The sequence below is a fragment of the Chaetura pelagica genome, unplaced genomic scaffold, assembly GCF_000747805.2.
Source record: "Chaetura pelagica isolate M959 unplaced genomic scaffold, ChaPel_1.0 scaffold195, whole genome shotgun sequence".
In the NCBI taxonomy this organism is placed as follows: domain Eukaryota; kingdom Metazoa; phylum Chordata; class Aves; order Apodiformes; family Apodidae; genus Chaetura; species Chaetura pelagica.
Window position 1 is genome coordinate 417932 of NW_009953304.1, and position 21271 is coordinate 439202.

The 21271-nt window shown below is 45.6% G+C and overlaps 1 protein-coding gene across 1 annotated transcript in view; it reads right to left on the reverse strand.

The window, feature by feature from the left end:
- Window positions 1-208: 208 nt before the first annotated feature.
- The window catches only part of TMEM86A (transmembrane protein 86A), a 28193-nt gene continuing 7130 nt past the window's right edge, over window positions 209-21271 (reverse strand). Inside the window, exons 2-3 of the mRNA XM_009998056.1 lie at window positions 4675-4939; window positions 209-636 (exon numbers count right to left, since the gene is read on the reverse strand). Of these exons, the coding sequence (XP_009996358.1) occupies window positions 209-636; window positions 4675-4939 (693 nt within the window). The remainder of the gene's footprint in view (window positions 637-4674; window positions 4940-21271) is intronic.

Here is a 21271-nt window from a genome sequence, read left to right on the forward strand (position 1 = left end):
GGGACAGTCTAAGCTTTCTGATGTGAACTCCACACTGAAGTAAGCTGTATTCAGAGAAAGCCACTGAAAAAAAAGCCCCAAAGGTAATGCTTCAAGCAAAATCAACATCACCAATGTGCCTAGAGAAATGGAGATCTCTCTCAGGGGTGAATGCAGCTACAGCACCTGAGATATAACCCACGTTGTTCACAGACTACTGGCACTTCACCTAGCTCCTTTTTCTGAAGTCCTCTTCATCTCTGGTCTCTACAGCTGACAATGCAATAAGCATTTGGGCTGCATAGTAAGTAGCCATGATGATGAAGCGCGAGTAGGGCACAGGAAAGCAGAACTTGTTAAGTGCAATGGTCAGATCCGACACCATGAACAGCATCGCGCCAATGCAGGCCGAGAGCTTGGTCCATGTCCAGAGGTCATTGCACAGCTGCACACCAGCAACTGCTCGCCAGCCCATGAAGCCAATCAAGGCGATGTAGACAGCGACCAGGTAGGTGAATGGGCCTGAGAGGTAGGAGTACAGGAAGGCATAACAGGAGCTGGAAACAAGGCCCATCAACAAGCCGGCTTTGAGGTCCAAAGGCTTCATGCCGAAGGCTGAAGAGTAGAGGATGTGTGTGATGGCAAACATCAGCAAACCTGGAAAGAGGCAAGTGTGACTTTTCATCAGTGACTGGCAGTTGGTAGCAGAATAAATCATGTAGTTCTATTGGGCTTTAAATATACCACAACAAGCACAGTCCTTGCAGTGTTACAACCGTTAACACTTCTACAGAAACCACACTGACCACCTTTTACAATAAAAATCTGTGCATGGGAGATCAGACTTAGCACCAGGCTCCTGCCTGAAGAAAAAGCCAAGCACATCTACAGCTGCAGCCAAGTACAGATCTGTTGGGATAGAAGCCCTTTTGCTGAGAGGCCAGGTGAACCAAGCTGCTGCAGAAGGAACAGAGCTTGTTTTTCAAGTGGTGCTTCCTCCTTCGCTTTGGATGGAAAGGTGGGGGCAAGGCAGACCAGAGATCATCCCTTCTAGAAATCCAGAGTGTTTTGCTCATAGGACATATGTGAAACAGGAAGGCTGGAATCAGAGAAGTGTAGGAACAAAATATGAAAAAATATACCAATCCCTCCAAACCCAGATACAAAGCTTGACCGTATTTAGCCACCAACCCAAAGGCACTCAGGGACTAAATCTGGCTTCTCCATCTCTGCCCATAGCTACTAAAAACCTAAGCTGGAAAGAAGCAGCTGGCATATTTCAGGGACTGCACCTATGTGATCTGCCAACAATTTTATGGCTATTGGCAAGATTTAGATGAATCTTAGCTGGAATCAATCAGTGAAAATAAAATGCTGGCTTCCATTCGAAGTGCAACACCCCTGAGAAATGCCCAGTGTGGGTGTTTGAAGGCTCTGTCCATATGTTATCTGCTTGCCACTAACCCATTTGACAAAAAAAAGTTACAATGTGTTGGTGCAGCTGCTACTAGTTGCCCTGCCCGTTGTAGATCATGGGTCCCAAACTTAAGTCTAGGTCCTCTGTTTCTCAGCCCCACACATGGTGCAGCTGCAGGCTGTCGCACTTTATCCTGGCAGGATTATTAGAGTAGCTGGAAGTTTTCATGCAGCTCTAAAGCATAAAATGGAGAAAAGGATCTGGGAAGCTGAGTCCTCCAGCAGGACACTTGTTTACATTTAAAACATGAGGCTGTGGTGTAAAGGGCAGTCACTAAGCCTGCTGCTGGTAGACATTTCTTCATCCTAATACTCTCGTGTTGCAGCAGCTCAAAGAAGTCTCCGTGCCTTTGGGGATGACCAGATGGGACATCTGCTGAAAAATCAGCTGTGGTGTGATGAGAACCTCCTACTGTGGTGGAACCTCAGGAGGAAAGGGGCTGCTGGAGAACTGGTCTGCAAGGTGAGGCTAGAGAAAATACACAGTGTAAAGATTAAAAGAAGTGCAAAGGGGGGGACAACAAGAAGCTGATGTTTCACAGAGCTGTTCCATGATGGACACAGCACTGAGGAAACAGAGGAGGGATTTAGGACAAGAGCTGTTTATGGTGTTATAGCACAGGAAAGGTAAGTGCACTGGGGGTGGTAAGGAGAAGAAGGTTACTTCGCTCCAACAGTGAGAAGTGTTTTTTCCTTCAGTGGCATTATATGGAGAGTTCTAGGATGTGGAACTGAAGAATGTACTGTCCTTCATGCAGGCAGCTGGCAAAGAGGAGAAGAGGAGGACAGGATGCAGCAAAAAGCAGATAACCAGAAAGGCAGAAAGAGTTTTGGTATGTGGTGAGGCTGCTCACAAACAAATGAGTCAGCTCCCAGGTTTGCTCATTCAACACCCACATCACAGGGGAAACCTGTGATGGCTGCACAGGGAGGGGAGTGCATTTCCCTGCCTTCTGGAGTTTCCCCTCAGGCTGGCAGTAAGTCTTTTTTGTTAGTCCCTGTCTTCTTCACCAAATGCATATAGTTTCTAAGTGCCTGCTATGAAAGGAGGTAGATGTTAACACTGTAAAGTATCTTCTACATACAGTGAGATGCTAGTCAGAAAACAGCATGTTATTAGTGGACTGAAACAGCAAAAAAGAAAGAAAGTCAAGTGTGCCAGGAGTAGGTTCCCAGGCTCTCACTTCCTCATAATGAATGTCCTTTTAAAAACTCATTGTTTCAAAAGCTATTCAGAACAGTTCAATTCCTAACCCTTTTTTCAGCCTGAAAACCAAAGAAGTCAAACAGAAAGTACATTTTTAAGTAATATTTCCCTGAAATTTCAAATTCCCACAAATTATGTCAAAAGTTTGAATATTGTCAATTGTCAACAACAGCAGCCTGCTGAGTTTTAAATAGGAGAAAATACGTTTTGCAGGAGAGGTGAATGATGAAATGGGGTAGTGCGCTTTATCTGCTGACAGCTGAAATGCAAATGTTAACGCCCCACTATGGAAAATGGTAGCTAGGATAAACATGGACTGAGGCAGGCAGGAGACAGCCAGGATGAAGGCTGAGATTTTCAAAATGCTCCAAAAGAGCTTTTCTTCTTAAGAAAAATGTGTCTAAACCCACAAAGCAACACTTCTCAGTTGTGAGACTAGGATTGAAAACCCAACTTATTTGCAGATGAAAACACATTAACCAGATACTGAATTGCTGTGACTGGTTGACCTTTCCCTGGTGCTAAATTGGAGAGGGGACTCAGAGATATCCCAGCTACGTGGGAAAGGAGAAGGTCAGCACAGTTCAAATACAAAAACGGTCACAGTGAGAATCAGGCCTTGAATGTTTTCCAAGCCACAGCTCAAGGAGCAATTTGAGAAGGCAAAACAGAAGCACGAGTAGTCAGGCTAAGGCAGCCTGTGCTGAGCCAGGTACCTCTGCTGGGAGGAGGCTCTTCAGTGAAGATCCCCACACTCAGCACAGAGGAGATGGCACTCCAGGAGAAGACTGAGAGCTCCCCAGCAACATGCTTCCGCCAGATATGTCCTCAGGGCCTAACCTAAACCCCACCAAAATCAGTAAAAAACGTACGTGAACTTTTAATATTATTAGGATAAGTCCTTGGGAAACAGGATTAAAACCAGGTTCAGAGCATTTGGCCTTTCATATCTGGCATTTCACATACTTCCCTCTCATAAAAAAAAGATCTTGTGGGAATTTAAAAATAAAACCAAATACTGACCTCCTGGCAGGGGGAAATAAGCCTTTGACTTTCAGAGCTGACAACAGCACAAGTCAGAAAAGTTCCCTCCTCACATTTTCCAGTGGGACAACCACAGCAGCCAGTTAATGGTGGGTGTTATACGAGACCCTGTGCTGGTTAAATTAACTTACGAAACCCCACCCATCAGTGGACTCAACTGCTGCTGATTTCTTGTAGACGTCCAAGGCTGGAGAGAGCATTGCTGCAGGCAGGTTCAATGTGGCTTTAAATGATTAATCTAAGTCATTACGTTCTACTCTGCAGACTAGCAAAATGAAACAAGCTTGTTTTGCTCTGAAAGGTGTGGATCTCTGTAGAAAGGACATGCTATTGTGGTAGGGTTTGACTTTGCTGATCATTTACAGGTCTTGCAAAACAGACACATCTCTTGCAACAAGGCTGCATGATTCATACTGATGAATATGCAAGATTTCTGATGCTTTGGATTTTAGCATCCACATAAACACCTGCCCCAGGCTATGGGCTTGTCCATCAAAACATCAGTGTTCTTGCCACCAGTTGTCTGCTGAGGAGCTTTGCACCATTTGTCCTATTTCTGATCCTTGTAGGATAGGGCTGACAGAACTCCCTGGAGAGAGACAGGAGACAGGTACTTCCTGTAGCTTCATGGGAGCTGTCAAGTGGCATGAACACTTCCTTCTCTTCCCCAGGGTTTCTGCCCATGCCACCTTCCCAACTCCAGCCAGCTTGAGATACTGCAACCACGTGCCAGGGAACCAAATCTGCCACAATTGCCTCTCTGACCTCAAGGGAAGTTCAAGAGAAAGACTCATCCATGGTATCATTGCTGTAATGATGATGGATTTTAGTCATGGGATGAGTGCTTCCCACTTCCAAGGGAAGCTGTACAGGAGTAAACAAACCACGTGGCCCAGCAACTCATTAATAATTAAAGAGGGTAACAGCTGGACACTGTGGCATCCCTTTAGGACTGACACTGCACTCACCATGAATGAAGTAGCCCTGCTCCTGCCAGATGAGAAAGGCATCTCCCACTGCCGAGAAGATGAGTCCCGCTAGGATGCGGCTGGCGCTCCGGTGTGACACTAAGAAGTTAATTCCATGAGCCAGAAGGAAAGCCCACAGGCAGAAGATGGGCAGACATTTGATGAGGGCACTGAACCAGGAGGGGCTGGAAGTTGGCAGCCAGAGGACAAAATAGACACACGTAGCTTTAAAGAAGGGCACCAGTTTGGGGCCTTCGTTCTTCACCTAAAAGAAACAAGCATTAAAAGAAAAGATAAATTATTAGGATCATCAGAAGCATCAGTGGGATAAACTGCATAACAGAACTGACTCCTTCCTTTTGAAAGCTACTCTTTCATGTATATTGTCAGCAGCATTTCTGCCCTGAAAAAAAGTTTGTTCAGCTTGACCATAATCCTCAGCCTAGAACTCTGTGACCCTCTTCTGCTGAAAATATTTGCTGGCTGGCAAGAAGGGGTTTGGGTGGTAGAGATGGAGGAAGTTTTAGATACCTGTTCTGTTTTTTTGTTCCACTGAAAGCATTTAGGCCATCAAATTTCTCTGGTGGTCCTTGACCTCTTCTGTAGTTGCAAAAATACTGCAATTCCCCAACAGCAAAAAAGCCAAAAGTGCAAATCTTTCCTCCCATTTTGGTGAATAGTCTTCCTTAGACAGCTGCAGATCACCCTGAGGATACAAACTGTCTTCTAACTCCTCTCTCCTGCCCTGTAAGCCTCATGCCTGGAAATTGCTGTTGGCTTCACCTCATGACTCCCAAACCCACCACATCAACTTTCCAGGTGGGAATGTCACTTCCTCAGCTGACTAATATCAACATCAATCACGTGTTGCTTAGTTCTAGCATTACACTAATAATACACTGCCCATATTGCAGGAAACCGTTTGACTCAGGGCTCTGCTGTGTAAATCCAGACACAAAAATGCAGCATGAGCACTAGGCTACTCATAACAAAGCCACAGCAGAGGCAGGGCACAGAGCTACAGACTCCACAAGCTTTTAAAATACACTTAGCTGAGACCAGTCTGGACTGTGGTAAGATACATATTGTGTTAACTTGCCCTCCTGTGATATTAGTGCATTTTAGTGCAGGTGGGAAAAAACACACGTGAGAAAAGGAGACCAGTTTCCTCGTGTAGCTAAAGCATTGCAACCTTCAGAGCTCCCCTATGAGCAGAGGATCACTCTCAATCTCATTTCTTTGGTCAAGCATGATTTAGTTGCTTAGTATCACAACAACTTCCGACTACTCATGGCCAAAGCACACACAGGCCTCATGCACTGAAGAAGGACATGGGTAAGGGTGTCAGGGTGGTGAGACACTGGAACAGGCTGCCCAGACATGTTGTGGGGGCTCCATCCCTGGAGGTATTCAAGGGCAGGTTGGATGGGGCTCTGAGCAGCCTGTTCTAGTGGGAGGTGTCCCTGCTCATGCAGGAGAGTTGGAACTTAATGATCTTTAGCTTCTCTTCCAACTGAAAGGATTCTGTGATTCTGTAACATTTAGAGGCATCGGAGCTGGGTTCACCCTGCAAAGTCCATCAACATCTGAACATCCATGTACGACACTTCGGGGTTTCTTATCTCACACAAGGAGCCCTTGCTCCAAAAACCTGCAAAAAACCAATTCATCTTATTTTCCAAATCACTTGGCCCTGTTTCTGCTTTCTGCATCATGGGACATTGCCATGACACAAAACCAGCATCCATCTTCCTTTGATGTAATGTGCCTTGGTGCAGATACCAAGAATGGCTGAAGACGACACAGCACCTATCCCCATGCTTATGGTGCTCAACAGTAAAGCCTGAACTTGTGTCTGTAAAATCTCCTGCGTTTTGACAAGCAAAGGGAGTCAGGTGAAGCTCAATGACAGAGGCAGAAGCAGTGGTGGGCATCTTCACATGCAGTATCTAAAAAGGGAATGCAATCCCTGAAGCAGCAAGACCATAAGTAAAGGGCATCCCAAGAAGACAGTGCTTTCAAAATTGTTCTCACATGTGACAGAAATTTCCCCAGAATATCAGTAGTTCCTTAGCAGTCAGGTATTTCATTATTCTCGTATACATTATTCATAGGCTATTGGCAAGACAATTTTTAAACACTCCATTAAACAACCAGGCTACACAATTCACTCACAAAAGGACATCAGCAAGCCCTTAGCTTTCTTGTATTACATGGGGAGGCTGTCATGAGTTCTCTACTTAGGTGGTCGAAATTAATCACCATTTACCACTTCTCTACATTCTTTGGGAGAAATCTGGCAGCAAGTAACAAATGGACTTGAAATAAAAGTCATAGAAGCCCACGTAGTCTCACAGTACTGGAGGTGCCTGGGAAATGTCAAGTAGTATAGGGGGAAGAGTGGAGCCAAGCTTCCCACCCTTTCAGATCCTGCACCTTGCCCTTCTGAAGTGACACATCAGGCCCAGACCATCCAAGACCAGTTCCTGGCTACAGCTCTGCCTCCTCCCCTTCTAACTCTTTGTTATTGAAACTGTAATTGATGACATTCATCCTCTCACAATTTCAGGCAACAGATGACAGTGCTTCTGGCGGGGCTTCCTCCTCTCCCTCATCATCCCCACCATGCTGCAACAAGCCTGAGATCTTCAGCATGGGGAACTAACAACCTCCAGAGCTACAAAGTGCAAAAGCACTTTCAGTACCAACTGTGCTCCAGGTCCCTGAAACAGTCTCAGCTAAGGTTTTGTGCCTCTGAAGACAAAAGTTTCTGCTGAAAGGTATAGTTGAAGTTCAGCCTTGTTTGCAGCATGTCACAGAGGCACTGTTAGAAGCCTACAGGAGAGTATTTGGGTTAATAAACACAGGAAGTTTTATTTAATATCTCATATTAAAAGAAAAACACCTGCTAGGAGCAGTTACCATTATAATCACAGCTTGCCCTCCCCTGTGTGCGTGCATGATGAGACAGGTTTTAATTACACTTGTCATTTTCCCCAGGAACCTTGCCTTAATGAATATAAGATACACACTTTTGCAAGAAATTACCATTTCTTACTATCTGAATGTAAATTTTCCAAGTCCAGCCAGCATTATTTTAAAATATTGGTCTGTAGTATTTCCATCCTAATAACAATGAAGAAATTTTCCAGACATAAGGGGTCAGTCTCAGTTACTCACCCATAACCGTGGAATTGACAGTGTTACCAAGTCCCTGCATAAGATTAATCTCATATACCTAGAAGGCCTACAGGCTTCTTACCATTAATGCTTTATTCCTTTACACTTTTTCTAGAAGTATACTTGAAATGAGTTATTTCCAAACATGCCCTTGCCCATTACTAAATGCTGCAGCTCAGTGGAGTCCCTGTGCTGGCTCTGACCAAAAGGAGTGCCCCATGAGGGACATCACTTGCTGAGACAGAGGTACCCATGCAGCTCAGGGCTGGGGAAGCACATCCTGCTGGGATAGTGAAGCAAACAGAGGGTGAGGCTGACGCATTTCCCTCTGTCTGGATGTGTGGTGAAGGCTTGAGAAGAGGTTACTGGGCAACTTGGCACCTGGAGGACAAGTCACTGGTACTGGGAAACCATGTACCAACACAAGTGGAGGCTGTGGCTTGAGCAAAACCAAGCACATAATCCATGACTAGGCTTGCCTGTACCTCGGGGAAGGGAACAGTATTTCTTGGCTTCATGGGTAAACTGCATCAAACCACCCATCTCCTTTGCATCTGTGTCTTAAGAAACAGAATGTGAGATGGAGCTGTGCCATTGTACTGGAAAAGGAAACACTTAACGCAGATGACAAGGTTCTTTTTGCTAATATATGTTTTTCATGGCTTTAGGCTGGGCATTGCCATTTTGTTATAAATTCTATTGCTTTATTCCCCCCCCTTCTTCCACTGCTAATTTACTCTGGGCTGAACTGCAGTACAGAAAACATATTGAATACAATGACAAGTAAGTATTTCCAAGTTTTGGATTTCTAAACTGAGTATAATTTAGAGCAACAAGGCTGATGAAGGGACTAGGGGGAAAGTTTTATAGGGACAGGCTGAGGGAGCTGGGGTTGTTTAGCCTGGAGAAGAGAAGACTCAGGGGGGACCTTATGACTCTCTTCAACTACCTGAAGGGAGGTTGTAGTCAGGTGGGGGCTGGGCTCTTTTTCCAGGCAACTAGCAACAAGAGGGCCTGGCCTGAAGCTGCTCCAGGGGAGGCTTAAGTTGGATATTAGGAAGCACTTCCTCATGGAGAGAGTGATTAGACATTGGAATGGACTTCCCAGAGAAGTGGTGGAAGCACCATCCCTGGATGTGTTCAAGGAAAGTCTGGATGTGGCACTTAGTGCCATGGTCTGGCTGATGTGATGTTAGGTCATAGGCTGGACTTGATGATCTTAAAGGTCTTTTCCAGCCTTGGTGATTCTGTGATAATTTAGGGCATTTTCTCAACTGCTACGACTACTAAGTTACTTAGAGTCTTTCAAAATTAGTTTAAATGGCCATAAAGCCACTACCTCTGTATTTGTGGAATTACAGTGAAAGTATCATTTATTAAATTATCTGTACCAAATCAATTCAAATCAAACCCTTCAAAACTTAGGCAGACTAGGAGAAAGTTGTGTCCTGGCTCTCACCATGAGATTTCAAACCAGATGATCTCCAGGGGTCCCTTCCAACCTCAACTATTCTGTGATCTTCAAACAGAACCTGGTATTGGCACATGAAGCTCTCTGGAGGCTCAGGGCTTGGATATCTACCTCCCTGCTGGGAATTCAAAAGTTTACAGTATCCCTCCTGTACTGTCAGTTCTCATTCTGCTCCAATTTGAAATATTGCTCATTTCTTCTTGCTGTTGTTTAACAGTGAGAGATGATGCTGTAACACAAGTATCCCAACCATGCTGTGATTCACTATTAGTGTAAGACATCTTGAGAGGTTAGGTCAGCCGATGAAAACACAAATAATATCTGCAAATATGTTATTGGTGACTTGCTGAGAACACAGGGATCCCTACTGGATGATCCCTTCTTGCACCTCCTTGCTATTCAGCACTGGGAAATGATAATGATTCACATCTATATAAAGCAATATTCACTGTGAGGTATGACCTCGGGAACATCTATGCTGCTCCTCAGCTCCACAGACAGCCTGTGCTCACTGCTGCAGTCACAGAACTGAGACCAAACATGTACAGCTACCTCCTCTACCCCAGAATAAGCAGCATCCACAGAAGCATGGCTATATTTTTAAGCTAATGCCCTGATTTTCTTTAACATTTTGGAGTAATTTGTCTGTAACTACACTGCAGTTGGGATAAAGAAAATCCATCTGTGACGGGGAGAGAGACATCTTGCACCCAAGATTTAGAACATCAGAAGCTTGTTGCCTTGAAATGCTAAAGTTGGACAAAGTTCACTGTTCCTAAGCCTTGCACTGCTCCCAGGAAATAATATGGAGTATCAAATAATGCTCTTCTCTTCACAAGTGCCCTAAATCAGCTTGCACAGAAAATGAGTATACAGCCTCTTCCAGGCACCAGCTGTAAGCCAACCTGCTGTGGGGATACAGCTTATGCCCACTCGGCTGTAAAATGATGCTTTCCAGGAAATTTGTTTTAAAACAATACCACATCTATTCCACTGAGCAACATTTGAGCATGACTGTGTACACAGGCCAAAAAAAGCCGGACCACTGTCCTCCACCCATCCCTCCTGGCAGCCTTGGCTGGCTAAGTACTATTTTGTGTATCCATGGCTGAGCTGTTTCTCCTGGCTTTTGTAATCCTGCATCATGGATCCTGCCTTGGTTCTGTCCTGCTTTTGTGAAGAAATCACTAGTTCATACGTGGATAGAAGTGGTATAGAGTTATGGAGGTGGTGTAGAGTTACTGAACCAGCCAATCAGTATGCCTGAAACACTGTGTTGGTGCAACATATTTGTGCAATTAATAAGAGGGTTTATGCTTGCATTGTAGGTGTCACAGGCCAGGCATCCAGCTCCTGGGCAGATTCCACATGCTGCAGGAAATTCCAAGGTGATAAATGAACCCTCCTCCCCTCAAGTGGAGACAGGAGCAGAGGCTCCATCTAAAATGGACTTGCAAAATAGCTAATAAATCACTCAAGATAGTACAATATTTGCCTTTGCAATGAGTTTCATCAGGACTTGTGATGCTTTATTGCAGCTACTGGCACTCCCCAGCACAACTCCACTCTCCAGCGAGGGTACTGCACTGAAACTCATCTCGTGTTCAGCTGTCCAGCCTGAGCTGTTCACAAGTAGTCAAAAAATAATGGGTTTGCCTGACAGGAGAGCCTCCATCATTCAGCACAAGCCAGAGGAACAGGATTCAGGCTGAATACTTCCCACCTGCAGAAGGACCATCCTCCCAGCTCAGCCACATGTGGCAGGAGCAGTGGGTCCAAGGCACACCTGGGGCCTCTTCAACTCCTGCAAAATAAGGCTGTGTTTTTGGCTTCTCTCATCCCTCCCTCTACCCCAACAGACTGGATACTCTCTTCCTCCCCCCAGTTAAGTCAAGTAAGCTCCAGCCACACTTTCCAGCTTTGCTCCACAGCAGACTGATACAGAGTTGAGAGCTAGAAATACCTGACTTTCTTAATACCAATCTATGGCTACTGTCCAGAAAAATGCAATTAAAAATTTGGCATGGGCTCTCACAGTCCTTGCCTGGTGAACTCAGATATATTGCTGCAAGAGTTCTTGGCATCAAAAAAATCACCCTTTGGTGGAGGCAGAGGGGAGCAGGCAGTGGATGAGGATTAATCAGACTGGCATCTAACAAGGGCCCTTGTGTATGGCTGGGATGTTCCACACATGGCTGCATGCAGAAATGAGAACTGCAACAAAAAACTTCATTTCCAAGCCAAAATCCTGCCAAACTTGCAGTCACATCACATTCAACCTAGTCTCTGAATTAACCATGGTGGGGTGGGGGTGAATACCTATCAGCACTGAGGTTAAAATCTTCCAGACGAGCATCTTCCCCCCAGCTGCAGAGAGAAGGGTGGAAACGTGGAGCAGTTTCCTGGCAGCTGCCAGGTGGCAGGGCAACCTACACCTGCTGCACCAGCTTTCCCAGGGAAGCCACAGGCTCCTGCCCCACCTCCTGGGCTCAGCAGGGGCCCAGCACAGCCACCCAGCTCAGTGTGGGTGACAGGCAAGTGTCAAGAACTGGACATTTAGTACCAAGGCAGCTGGGTAGCACGTGAGCCAGGCTCGTGGTGCGGCGGGAGCGCCAGCAATGGGAGGTTACAGACATGGCTGTTGCTAAGGTCTCTTCCCTGATGTTTGCCCTCCAAGTGTGATCTCTCCACTACAGACTGCTGTCTGTCCCCAGCCACAGACACTGCTCAGAAGTCTGTGCTACACAATGCTTTCTGTTGGCCATGCTGTGACCTGCTGCCAAAGCCTCCTCTCAGCTGTTGTATGGGAGTAAATTTCTGAAGGGGGTTGTCTAGGGTAGGTTTTAGGAGAAAACTACACTGAACACATAATGTATATAGGATATTTAAATAAATGGCTGTGACCTGGGAGCTCTTGGACATTACAGCTCTCTGCTGCTTATACCCACAAGTTTAAAAATGCATTTGCAAACACCTAGGACATAAAATAGTGTAGGGGAAAGACACAAATAGGAAACTGGAGTCTTGCCTTCAACAGATTCCTGCAGGAGGCTTCAGAAATACAAGGGAATGGTCCCTCCCATATTGGCCTAAAGTAGAGGTGGGTAGTTCTGGAGCCAAGGAAGTCATCCCCACCACATCAGGGCACAGCCTGTGCCACTCTGCATCAGAAACTCACTCCTGCTCCTTGCCTTTTCAACCACAACATTGCCCAAAGCTAACTTGAGACACTGGACCACGGTGTTCCTTCCAGACACTAAAGAAGTTCCAGAATCCATAAAGGTATGTCCTGTACTAAACAGAAGAAATTCAGTTAGCTCAGCTAACTGTGGTCAACAAGTATGTCTGGGACCTGCCTCCACTATGCAGGACCTAGGGTTATCAGCAGGGAGCCCTGATACCAGGCAAAGTGAAATATTGCTACAGCAGCCAGTAATTTAGAAAGCCACTTGGGTATGTGCCCTTGGCCTCCTAGGACCTCAGGGAAGCTTTCAAGATGGCAAAGCCTTTCTTTAGCAGATGGTTAACTCCTAAAAATCAAATTACAGACAACCACATTTCACCCTGAAGACTCTGCCTGGATGTATGTTATTTTGCTAAGGCTTGTTTTGTTTGGGTTTTCTTTTTTCCAGTACCAAGCATAATCTGCTCTGTCTACTGGACTGGCACAGAACCACAAGCAGGTCTATTTTAAAAACTGGTTTTTAATCTGCAGTGGTAATAATTGACTCAACATCTGTACAGCTGTCAGCAGTTTGAGATATTACCTTCTGAGTGTTGTTGCAATGTACCATTGCAAATGACCAACAATGTTAAGCCAGTCAAGAATTCAAATGTCTCTGCAGGGCTGAAGGAGCTGTCACAAATGCTTTCAGGGCAGTCCACTGGCTCTCAGACATGAAAGCAAAAAAATAGCATCTGCCTGTCAGCATCTCATCTCAGAGTAAAGATTGCTTTTTCCCTCCTGGGATTCCAGATCTTCTTTTTTGTGTAGCAGAAAGCAAACCCCTCTGATTTCCTTTGCTAAAACACTCATAAAGGAACCCCTTTCAGATATTTAAAAACGTGTACTACAATGGATGTCTCTTCATTTTGCTCATCAAAGCTGCAGTGCTGCTACCACAAGGGTACGTACACATCCCTCCTCTGTGAGAGAGGTCAGATGGGGCTGCATCCTCTAGTGCTGCCCAAGACCTCAAGGGGATGCTGTGAAGCCACAAGGAGCTTCAGGAGCCAGCCAGCACCCTGGGATGCACAGTTGGTGACTGTCCCAGGAAACCCGGCCCTTCCCATGCTGAGAGGAGTATCTGGCTCATTGAACTGAAATCCAGATGAAAACTGCTGCTGCTTATGGAAAAGTCTCCAGAACTCATCCTGGGGAACATTCACAATCACATGTTCTGAGGAGACTTCTCATTATCTGTATCACACTCTCCTGAGAATGGAGATACCTGTTACCCAGGAAAAAGTAGTGTTAGGTTTTGTGTTGCTCTAAGCATTGTCTTGGAAGGGCTGGGGAAGTCTTGCTGGCTGTAGAGCACAGGGCCATAGCAGAATGTAGCAGCACCACCTTGCAAGGCTCATTGCTGCAGACAAGTGCCACAGGCTGACATCTGACCCCACAAGCTGTGTGGCAAGACTGGGGCCTCTCTTTCCACTCTCTGAGATGTGTACAGACCCAAAAGAAAATGGCCCACAGAGAATTGTTAATTCTTTCCTTGTCAGCACCAAGGGCAGGCTGAGCCTCTAGGTAATAGCAGCGAGGGGTCTGCGCACAGAGTGTTTTGTCACCAGGGCTGAAATACACCTTTTGCCTTCACTCTCTCATTTCCAGCCTTATTTGCACCCCACAACCCACTGCAACATTTATGTGCTTGCTGGAGGGCCCCAGCCACCCCACTGCTCCGCCACAGCAGAGGGCATGCACAGAAGAATGGGTGCTCAGGGGAAACAGGGCTAAGCTCTACCCTGCCACACGCTGCTTTGCTGGTAGGATTGGTATTTGGGAGGAAGGGAGGCCCTTCCATCCAAGCAACTTCTTCAGCAGACAAGACCTCACTTTACTTACAACCTGTGGGGAATAGTGCAGGTGCAAATGAAGTGCGTTGCAGGAATTAGTGCATCACAACCCTCTGCTGTTACAGCAGACGAGCATTAACGTAGCAGACAAAGCAGGTTGGCCTTGACAGGCTGCACCAGCCCTACCAGCACTTCCCAAAGATGTGTTAAGGGTGAAACCACGTGCAGCACCCAAAAGGTGCTTTTGCAGCTTACCCTTCTAGCTCACGTAACAGATTCATGCACGTGTGGCACGGTGAGGTTTTTGCAGAAGCAATAGGAAGGCAGGGCTGAGAAAGAGGAAGGCTGCCAGTGGCTGGGACAACTGACAGCTCTACGCAAGAGACTTTCACTGTACGAATCTTTGCAAGGGCTGCAGTAAGATCAGCAAAATCTGGCAAAAGCAAGCAGAGCTGTGCTGGCAAACCCAGTGGGGACAGCTCAGCTTGTTTTGTGCCTAATGGAAATCTGAATGAAAAGCTCTACCTGTGTATCATGTCCTGCAGGCTGAAAGCTTGTGAAACACTGTTGTTAAAGAATATTAGAAGGGAAAATAGCAACATGCACCAATAAAGATGCATATTTAGAGAAGTGCCACTCTGGTACTTTACAAAAAAGCAGCAGCCCTCCTCCTGTTATCGTGGGACCAATAACCTTTAGAGATGGGAGGATGCAAGGTCAAAGTATGACAGTGGAATAACAGATTTTATTTCCAATACCTCTTCTTCTGCCAAGATGTTGTGACCTGAGCAAGTCAGTATCGGACACAAATTACATGAACATAAATTGGACCTTCCCAACCAATCTCAACAGATGTGGAGTGGGCAGAAAAAAACGCTAAGCTGTGCAAACACCAACCCACGCACCCCCAGGATTCACACTAATAAGGGTTCACTTTCAAAATCCTTGCTGTAATCAGGCTGCATAAACAAATGCATAAATGAATGTGGGCCACACTCACAAATGAGAGTGCAGCTGCTTACCAGTATTGTGTCCTTTAGACTGAGTGTGCAAGTCCACAGATGCATGGGACATGAGCCAAGTGGAATCTTCCCAAATGTCAATTAAGTGAGAAAATTTTCATCGTGCTCCTTTACATCAGGGTTGCAGGGAAAAGCCATGCAACTTGCTTAATTTCCCTTGCAATGGAGCACAAGTCAGCACTGCTCTCCAAGCACCCTGGCTGACTCTGATTTATGCCATAGCAAAACCAAAATACACAAGCAAACAGGGGTATGACAGCCAAGATACAGCTGGCACAAGCCCAGTTCTGCTGAAGCCACGGAAGACAAAATAACTGATGTAAGACAGAGAATCTGCCCAGTAATGTCTAGTATATGCTGAAAAACATGCAGCTGGCTTAATGTTAAACTTACCCGCAATCTCAAGCAACAAGTCAATCAGTGACTACTTGCAACTAGCAGAAAAGCACTTGTTTTGATACATAACTGGAAATTCAATGCCTGATGCCAACTGGTGCCATATCTGTCTCCAAAGCTGGTGTCTGGGGAGAGGCAAAAAATGGAACCTCACCATTCAAACTTGACAAAAGTCCGGAGGTCAATTCTGTAACATGGCTTGTCTTATCTCCCCTGTCTTGGAAAGTACATGCATGCTTTGCAGTTATCTACAGGAATTAGTTAGGGGGAGAAAGTGTAACCTGCTGGTAGAAACAAGGCATTTCCGTAACTCACAGCAAGGTGAATCAAAATAACCACCATCCTCATTAACATATTTGCAAAACAAGAATCAGCCTGCAACATTAACATAACACAAGATGAGGAACAAACTGTGCCCTGTGCAATTCTGGGTCAGAGGCTGTGATGTGAACCCTCAGGCTCTCTGCAGGTATCCGAAATCTTTTCCATCCCAGCATGCTTTAAATCTTCCAGGAATGCTGTCACCCAACCCATCTACCTCCTTTCAGCTCTGGTGGCATGTTATGTTCTAAACAAACCTTTCTGCTCCATGTCACGAGATACTTGTTCACATTCAGCACTACATGGAGGGGCGCTCTAGACTGACACATTTGACATACAGAAACATGTCATTAGCATAAATGCTATTCAGATTACAGCAGTGTAAGAAATTGATATAAGAAGGGCACAAGCAGGCTAGAAGAAGCAATAACCATCACCTGCATTTTGGGCACGCTGCAGGAAGCAAAACCTACTTCTCTATTGTAATGACAAGTCTGTTGGGCACTGTGTGACATGAAGGGCAGCAGAAAAATTAAGTGCTAATGTAATAGCTACTCAGGCCTCTGGGAGGGAAGGGAGTTATGTAACTAATAATATTTTCACTGTTCAACAGTTTCCATGTGCTAGCAGAAGATGGGTTCCAGATGCCATCTTTTTCTAAGAGTCTAATTTCATTGGAGTTATTATTTCCTCATATAGTGCAGTTACCCACAGAGAAAGATAACTTTGGCTCTTCTGTTGCACTCAGTGTATTTTGGATATAGATGCTTGAACAGGAAAAGAGAATGAGAAGAAAAACATCTCTGTCCATTCAGAGGAATTATGTATAAGTACAGGCTTCTGAACTGGGCCCGTAATCGTAATGCACAAAGTACAAATTGAACAACAGATGTGTGTGACTTGAGTGATATACTTGAGTTAACAAAGTCTTTAATCTACAGCACTGCCTGCAGCAGTGATCAGCACTAAATGCTTCATGCAAGCACACTAGGACTGGCAAGAGCACGAAAGAAGCCTGCACTTTGTAGCCTCCAATTTCAGTCGCACATATCTAAGCCCACCTGCTCACAGCAACAGCTACAGCAAAGAATGTCAATGTCACAGCAAGAATGCACAAGTTCACTCTGAAAAAATAGATCCTGATGTGTAATACTATGCCTGGGCTCTAGCTGGCATAAATCACCACAGCTTTTTCCTCAATAGGACCAAAGATTTTAGGTTTCTCCCAAAAGGTGTGACTGACAGAAATGTTCCTAAGGTCCTGCTAAGCTTACCTTAGGTGATGATTCCCTGCCTTACTTCATCGAGTTCAGAAGTTTAGAAATCTTTACTGCAATTCATTTAAACTGGCTTGATTTTTATACAAGTGCCATATTTCCATAATTGTCCATGTGGTATATAGATGTGCATGTTTACAAGCCTCCTGCATAATAAAATCCCAATTTATGATGTATTTAAGTAACAGGGAAAATTACAATGAAAGCAACAATGTTGCATATAAACAAAGATAAAAAGTAAAATTAACCTCTCTTGTAGGAGCTACTTCTGACTTAAAGACAGTTGCCAGTGCTTGATTCATTACTGCAGAAATAACACATCCTCTATTTAAGAAGCAAAGGCTGAAATAATTCAAAGTGTGATCTAACTTTTTTATTTTCAATAGCAGTTTGAGGATTATGGGGCATACTTTCTAATAATAAACCGTTAGAACTATGCTAGACCTCCTACTGCTACAATTGCCCATAGTTCAGTCTCTAAGCAATGCGATTTACACCTCCTTTCTATATTTATCTGGATCACTGTGGTTTAGCCCCTTTTCTGGATAAGAAGTGATAAGTGATGGCTATCCAATTTTACAGCCCTATTCAGTATTTGTTACTGGTGAATACCCTTCCAGATCATACCTGTCAGGTTTTTTGCCCAGTTTTTTTTAAGTGACCTTCATACTCCTCCCCCCAGTGGTATCCTGCATCTTCCCAGGGGGTTGAGAAGGGCTTCTCCTCCTCCCCAGGAGGGTCACTGGCTGCCTCCCACTTAGGGGAGTAGGGATAAAGGCTGGAACAACATGTTCTTCCTCAGCACAGCTATCTCTGTTTAAAGACAAAAATACATCAGAGGATGAAAGGGAAAGTGTGAGGATTGTTAAGACATGGCTTCTGAGCAAAATTCCATCTCAAACAGGGAGTTTCACCCCTCTCCCATACACAGGGCTATACTACGCCAAGTAAAAGTCAGGTGTAGAGAGGATGTTGTACAGACGAGAGCTCACCCACCACTCATCTTGCTCAAAGACACACCAGTATCATCTATAACTGTGTCCCAAGAGAGACCTATTCTCAGCCAATTTATCTTTGCCATGCCCTGTTTTCCTCAGGGTGTTCTGAAGCCCAATCCTAAGTTAAGTCTTAACTTTGGGGGGAAAATAGAGCTTCTTTGAGCAAGAAGCATTACATAAGTGCTAGAACAACTGCATGTCTCCAGGCTCAACTCCTGCTCACTTGTGCCTGCTGGGCAGAAAGGTCCTTAGGGCAAGGGCCAACTCCCACAAGCTCATGCTAAAAACTGCTTCACCAATAGTGAAAAAAAAAACAACAACCAAGCAAAAAATACTAAACAAAAAAATCAGGGCAAAAATCTCTAACAAGGCAGTCTCAGAAAGGACTTTTATTAAGATGGGGCCAGGGATGACTGAACAAGAAGGGAATTAAACCTCACGTATCCACAAAGCAAGCACTCCATTTATTAATACCGCTCTCCAACTGCAGGCTCTCAAACCACATGGCTTTATGCAGAAAAAAAACAGCTCTTAATCAGAGCAGTATCAAGAAGAATAATTTTTAAGCAGGATGCTCCTGCCCACCTAGCAAAGTAAGGAGTGGAAGCTTCCCTCCAAGGTGACTTCCAACCTGAGTAAGTATTGCTCACCAACCGGAACAGGACCGGCAGGCAAACACATCCTCTCTGCCACAGCCCAGCAATGTCTAGACTCTGGAATCAGCAGGATCCCAGAGCTTTATCCCAGCTGTGGACCTGGCACAATATGTTAAAAGGTATTTTGGCTCAAACTTGTTTATTTGTAGACATGCTCCCCCCTCAGCACATCTGAATTATGCAACACCAGAGACAACAGCTTGGCTACCTCTGCACAGTGCCAGGGTCTCTTCTTGTGCATGAGATGGACATGCCAACCCCCCGGGCCATAAAGCCCACCTGGCAGCCAGTGCCAATAAGCAGTCCCAGCCATGATCTCTCCCTAGCTTCCTCTCCATCATCCATGCCTTCTTAGATGGTTTCTTCCAGCTAACAGTTACAGCAGCAAATCTGGAGCTCACCATATCTGACTCTTGTTACAGAAGTTTCCCAAACAAAGAAAGGGGAAGATGCAGGAGAGCAGGTTGTGTGTAAGCAGTCTAGGTCACCTGCTGCAGTTGTGTACAAAGGCCACTGCTTTGGAAACGGGAAGCAAGGCCACGTCACTCTCAACTGTGCTCTTCTAGTGTCTTCCCCACAGAGGCCGATGCTGCAGCTGGGAGAGGACGTACACTGTGGACAAATCAATTCCTCTGGCTAATTTGATTATGCCTCAGATGCTACCCCAACAGAGAGCATCCCCTGTCGTGTGTCATAAGGGCCATAGCCCTGTCAACTCGAAACACCTGGTCTATCTATGCAGCAAAAGGCAGTGTGGTACTGAGATAAGGCCTAGGCCCCAGTGGTGCCACCTTGCTGTGGCCACACTGATTGCCCACTGCTGTTGCCCTCAGCAAGGGAGCCCACTGGCTGTACAGCTGCCCGGATTGTTACCCCCTGTGCAGCTGCAGCTGTGGAAGGGCCACACCACGCTCCTGGGCAGCACACGCTGCTGCGTGGCACCGTTTCAGCCTGCCCTTCGTGGGCTGCAGCGCAGCTGATGAAGGTGATGTGCAAAGACCTGCTCCTTAACAGACTGAAGGCTTGCACCTCTGTTTATGAGCTTTTTGGAGGATTGGATACGCCCCCCCTCCCACCTCTACAGCCACAGTGTTTACTGTGGCTGCAGCTCTGGTGACAGCTCCTGGTCTCACCATCCCTCCAGCTCTCCACAGCTCAACACCTGTGTTAGTTGCCTTTAGTGAACCAAAGAGTCAGTATGTGAGGGATGAAGCCAGAGCAGAAATGTGCATTATTACATGTCAAAGAGCAAGTGAAGAAAGCAAGGTGGGTTTTTTTTCAGTCTTCTTCCCAAGTTACCTTCCTAAAGTGTCAGTTCTGGTGTAGGTAAAGCCTTCAAGTCTGAACTATGTACACCCTTTCCAACACATACTCATCCTTTAGTCATTTGCCTCTTCTCAAAGCTCGGCTGAAATATACTCTGTAAGACCAGCCTGTTTCACTAGCCTTAATAGCCCAGTACCACCTCCTGTGAGTTATGAAACAAATTCTGCCCATTATTGAGCCATTCCAGTATTGTCCCAGCATAAGATTTTACCTTGAAGGTCCAAGGTACACGTACACAGTTCACTGTAATCAAAAGCATTATTTAAAGATTAATTTAGCTTATGGCACAGAAACATAAAGATATCAAACCTCCTTAGTTATTTTTGAAAAGCACAATAAAAATTTTTTAAAAAGACAGTTTGGCACTACAATGGCATAATTTACAAGCTACTTCCCTCTGCTTCTAAAGATAAAAGGCTGCTGATGAACTTAGCAGGTACATGTTAATAACTGGGGGAAAATTCATCCGAAGTATCAGACAACACAAGCTGCTGCACACAACTGGCAAAACAATTTTGAAGTTTTGAACCCTGACTTTGTGAGTTAAGAACAGGAAAGGACAGGATTTCTACCTGTGAGAGAGAACGCAAGGAACTGGCCGATGACCAAGACCTTTCAAAACAGGATGGTCACGGATCCACAGGGAAGCAGGATACGAGCAGTAGGTGTTCAGCGCTGCAGCAGCACTTTCCCACCAGCAGCGAGCTGCTCTCGCAGCACACACCACTCCGCTGCCGCGCTCAGACAAACCCCTCACTTTCTAGAAAGAGGAGCATGCAAAGCAGCGTGTCTAACAGCGCAGCTTCCCTGCTGTTCTGGCTGAAACCCTTTTGTTGCCTTTCAGCACTGAATCACCCCCCCTTCACCTGCAGGGCCATGACCGGGTGCTGCTGCCCTGAGCCACGGCTACTCCAGTTCCCAGCCGGCTCCA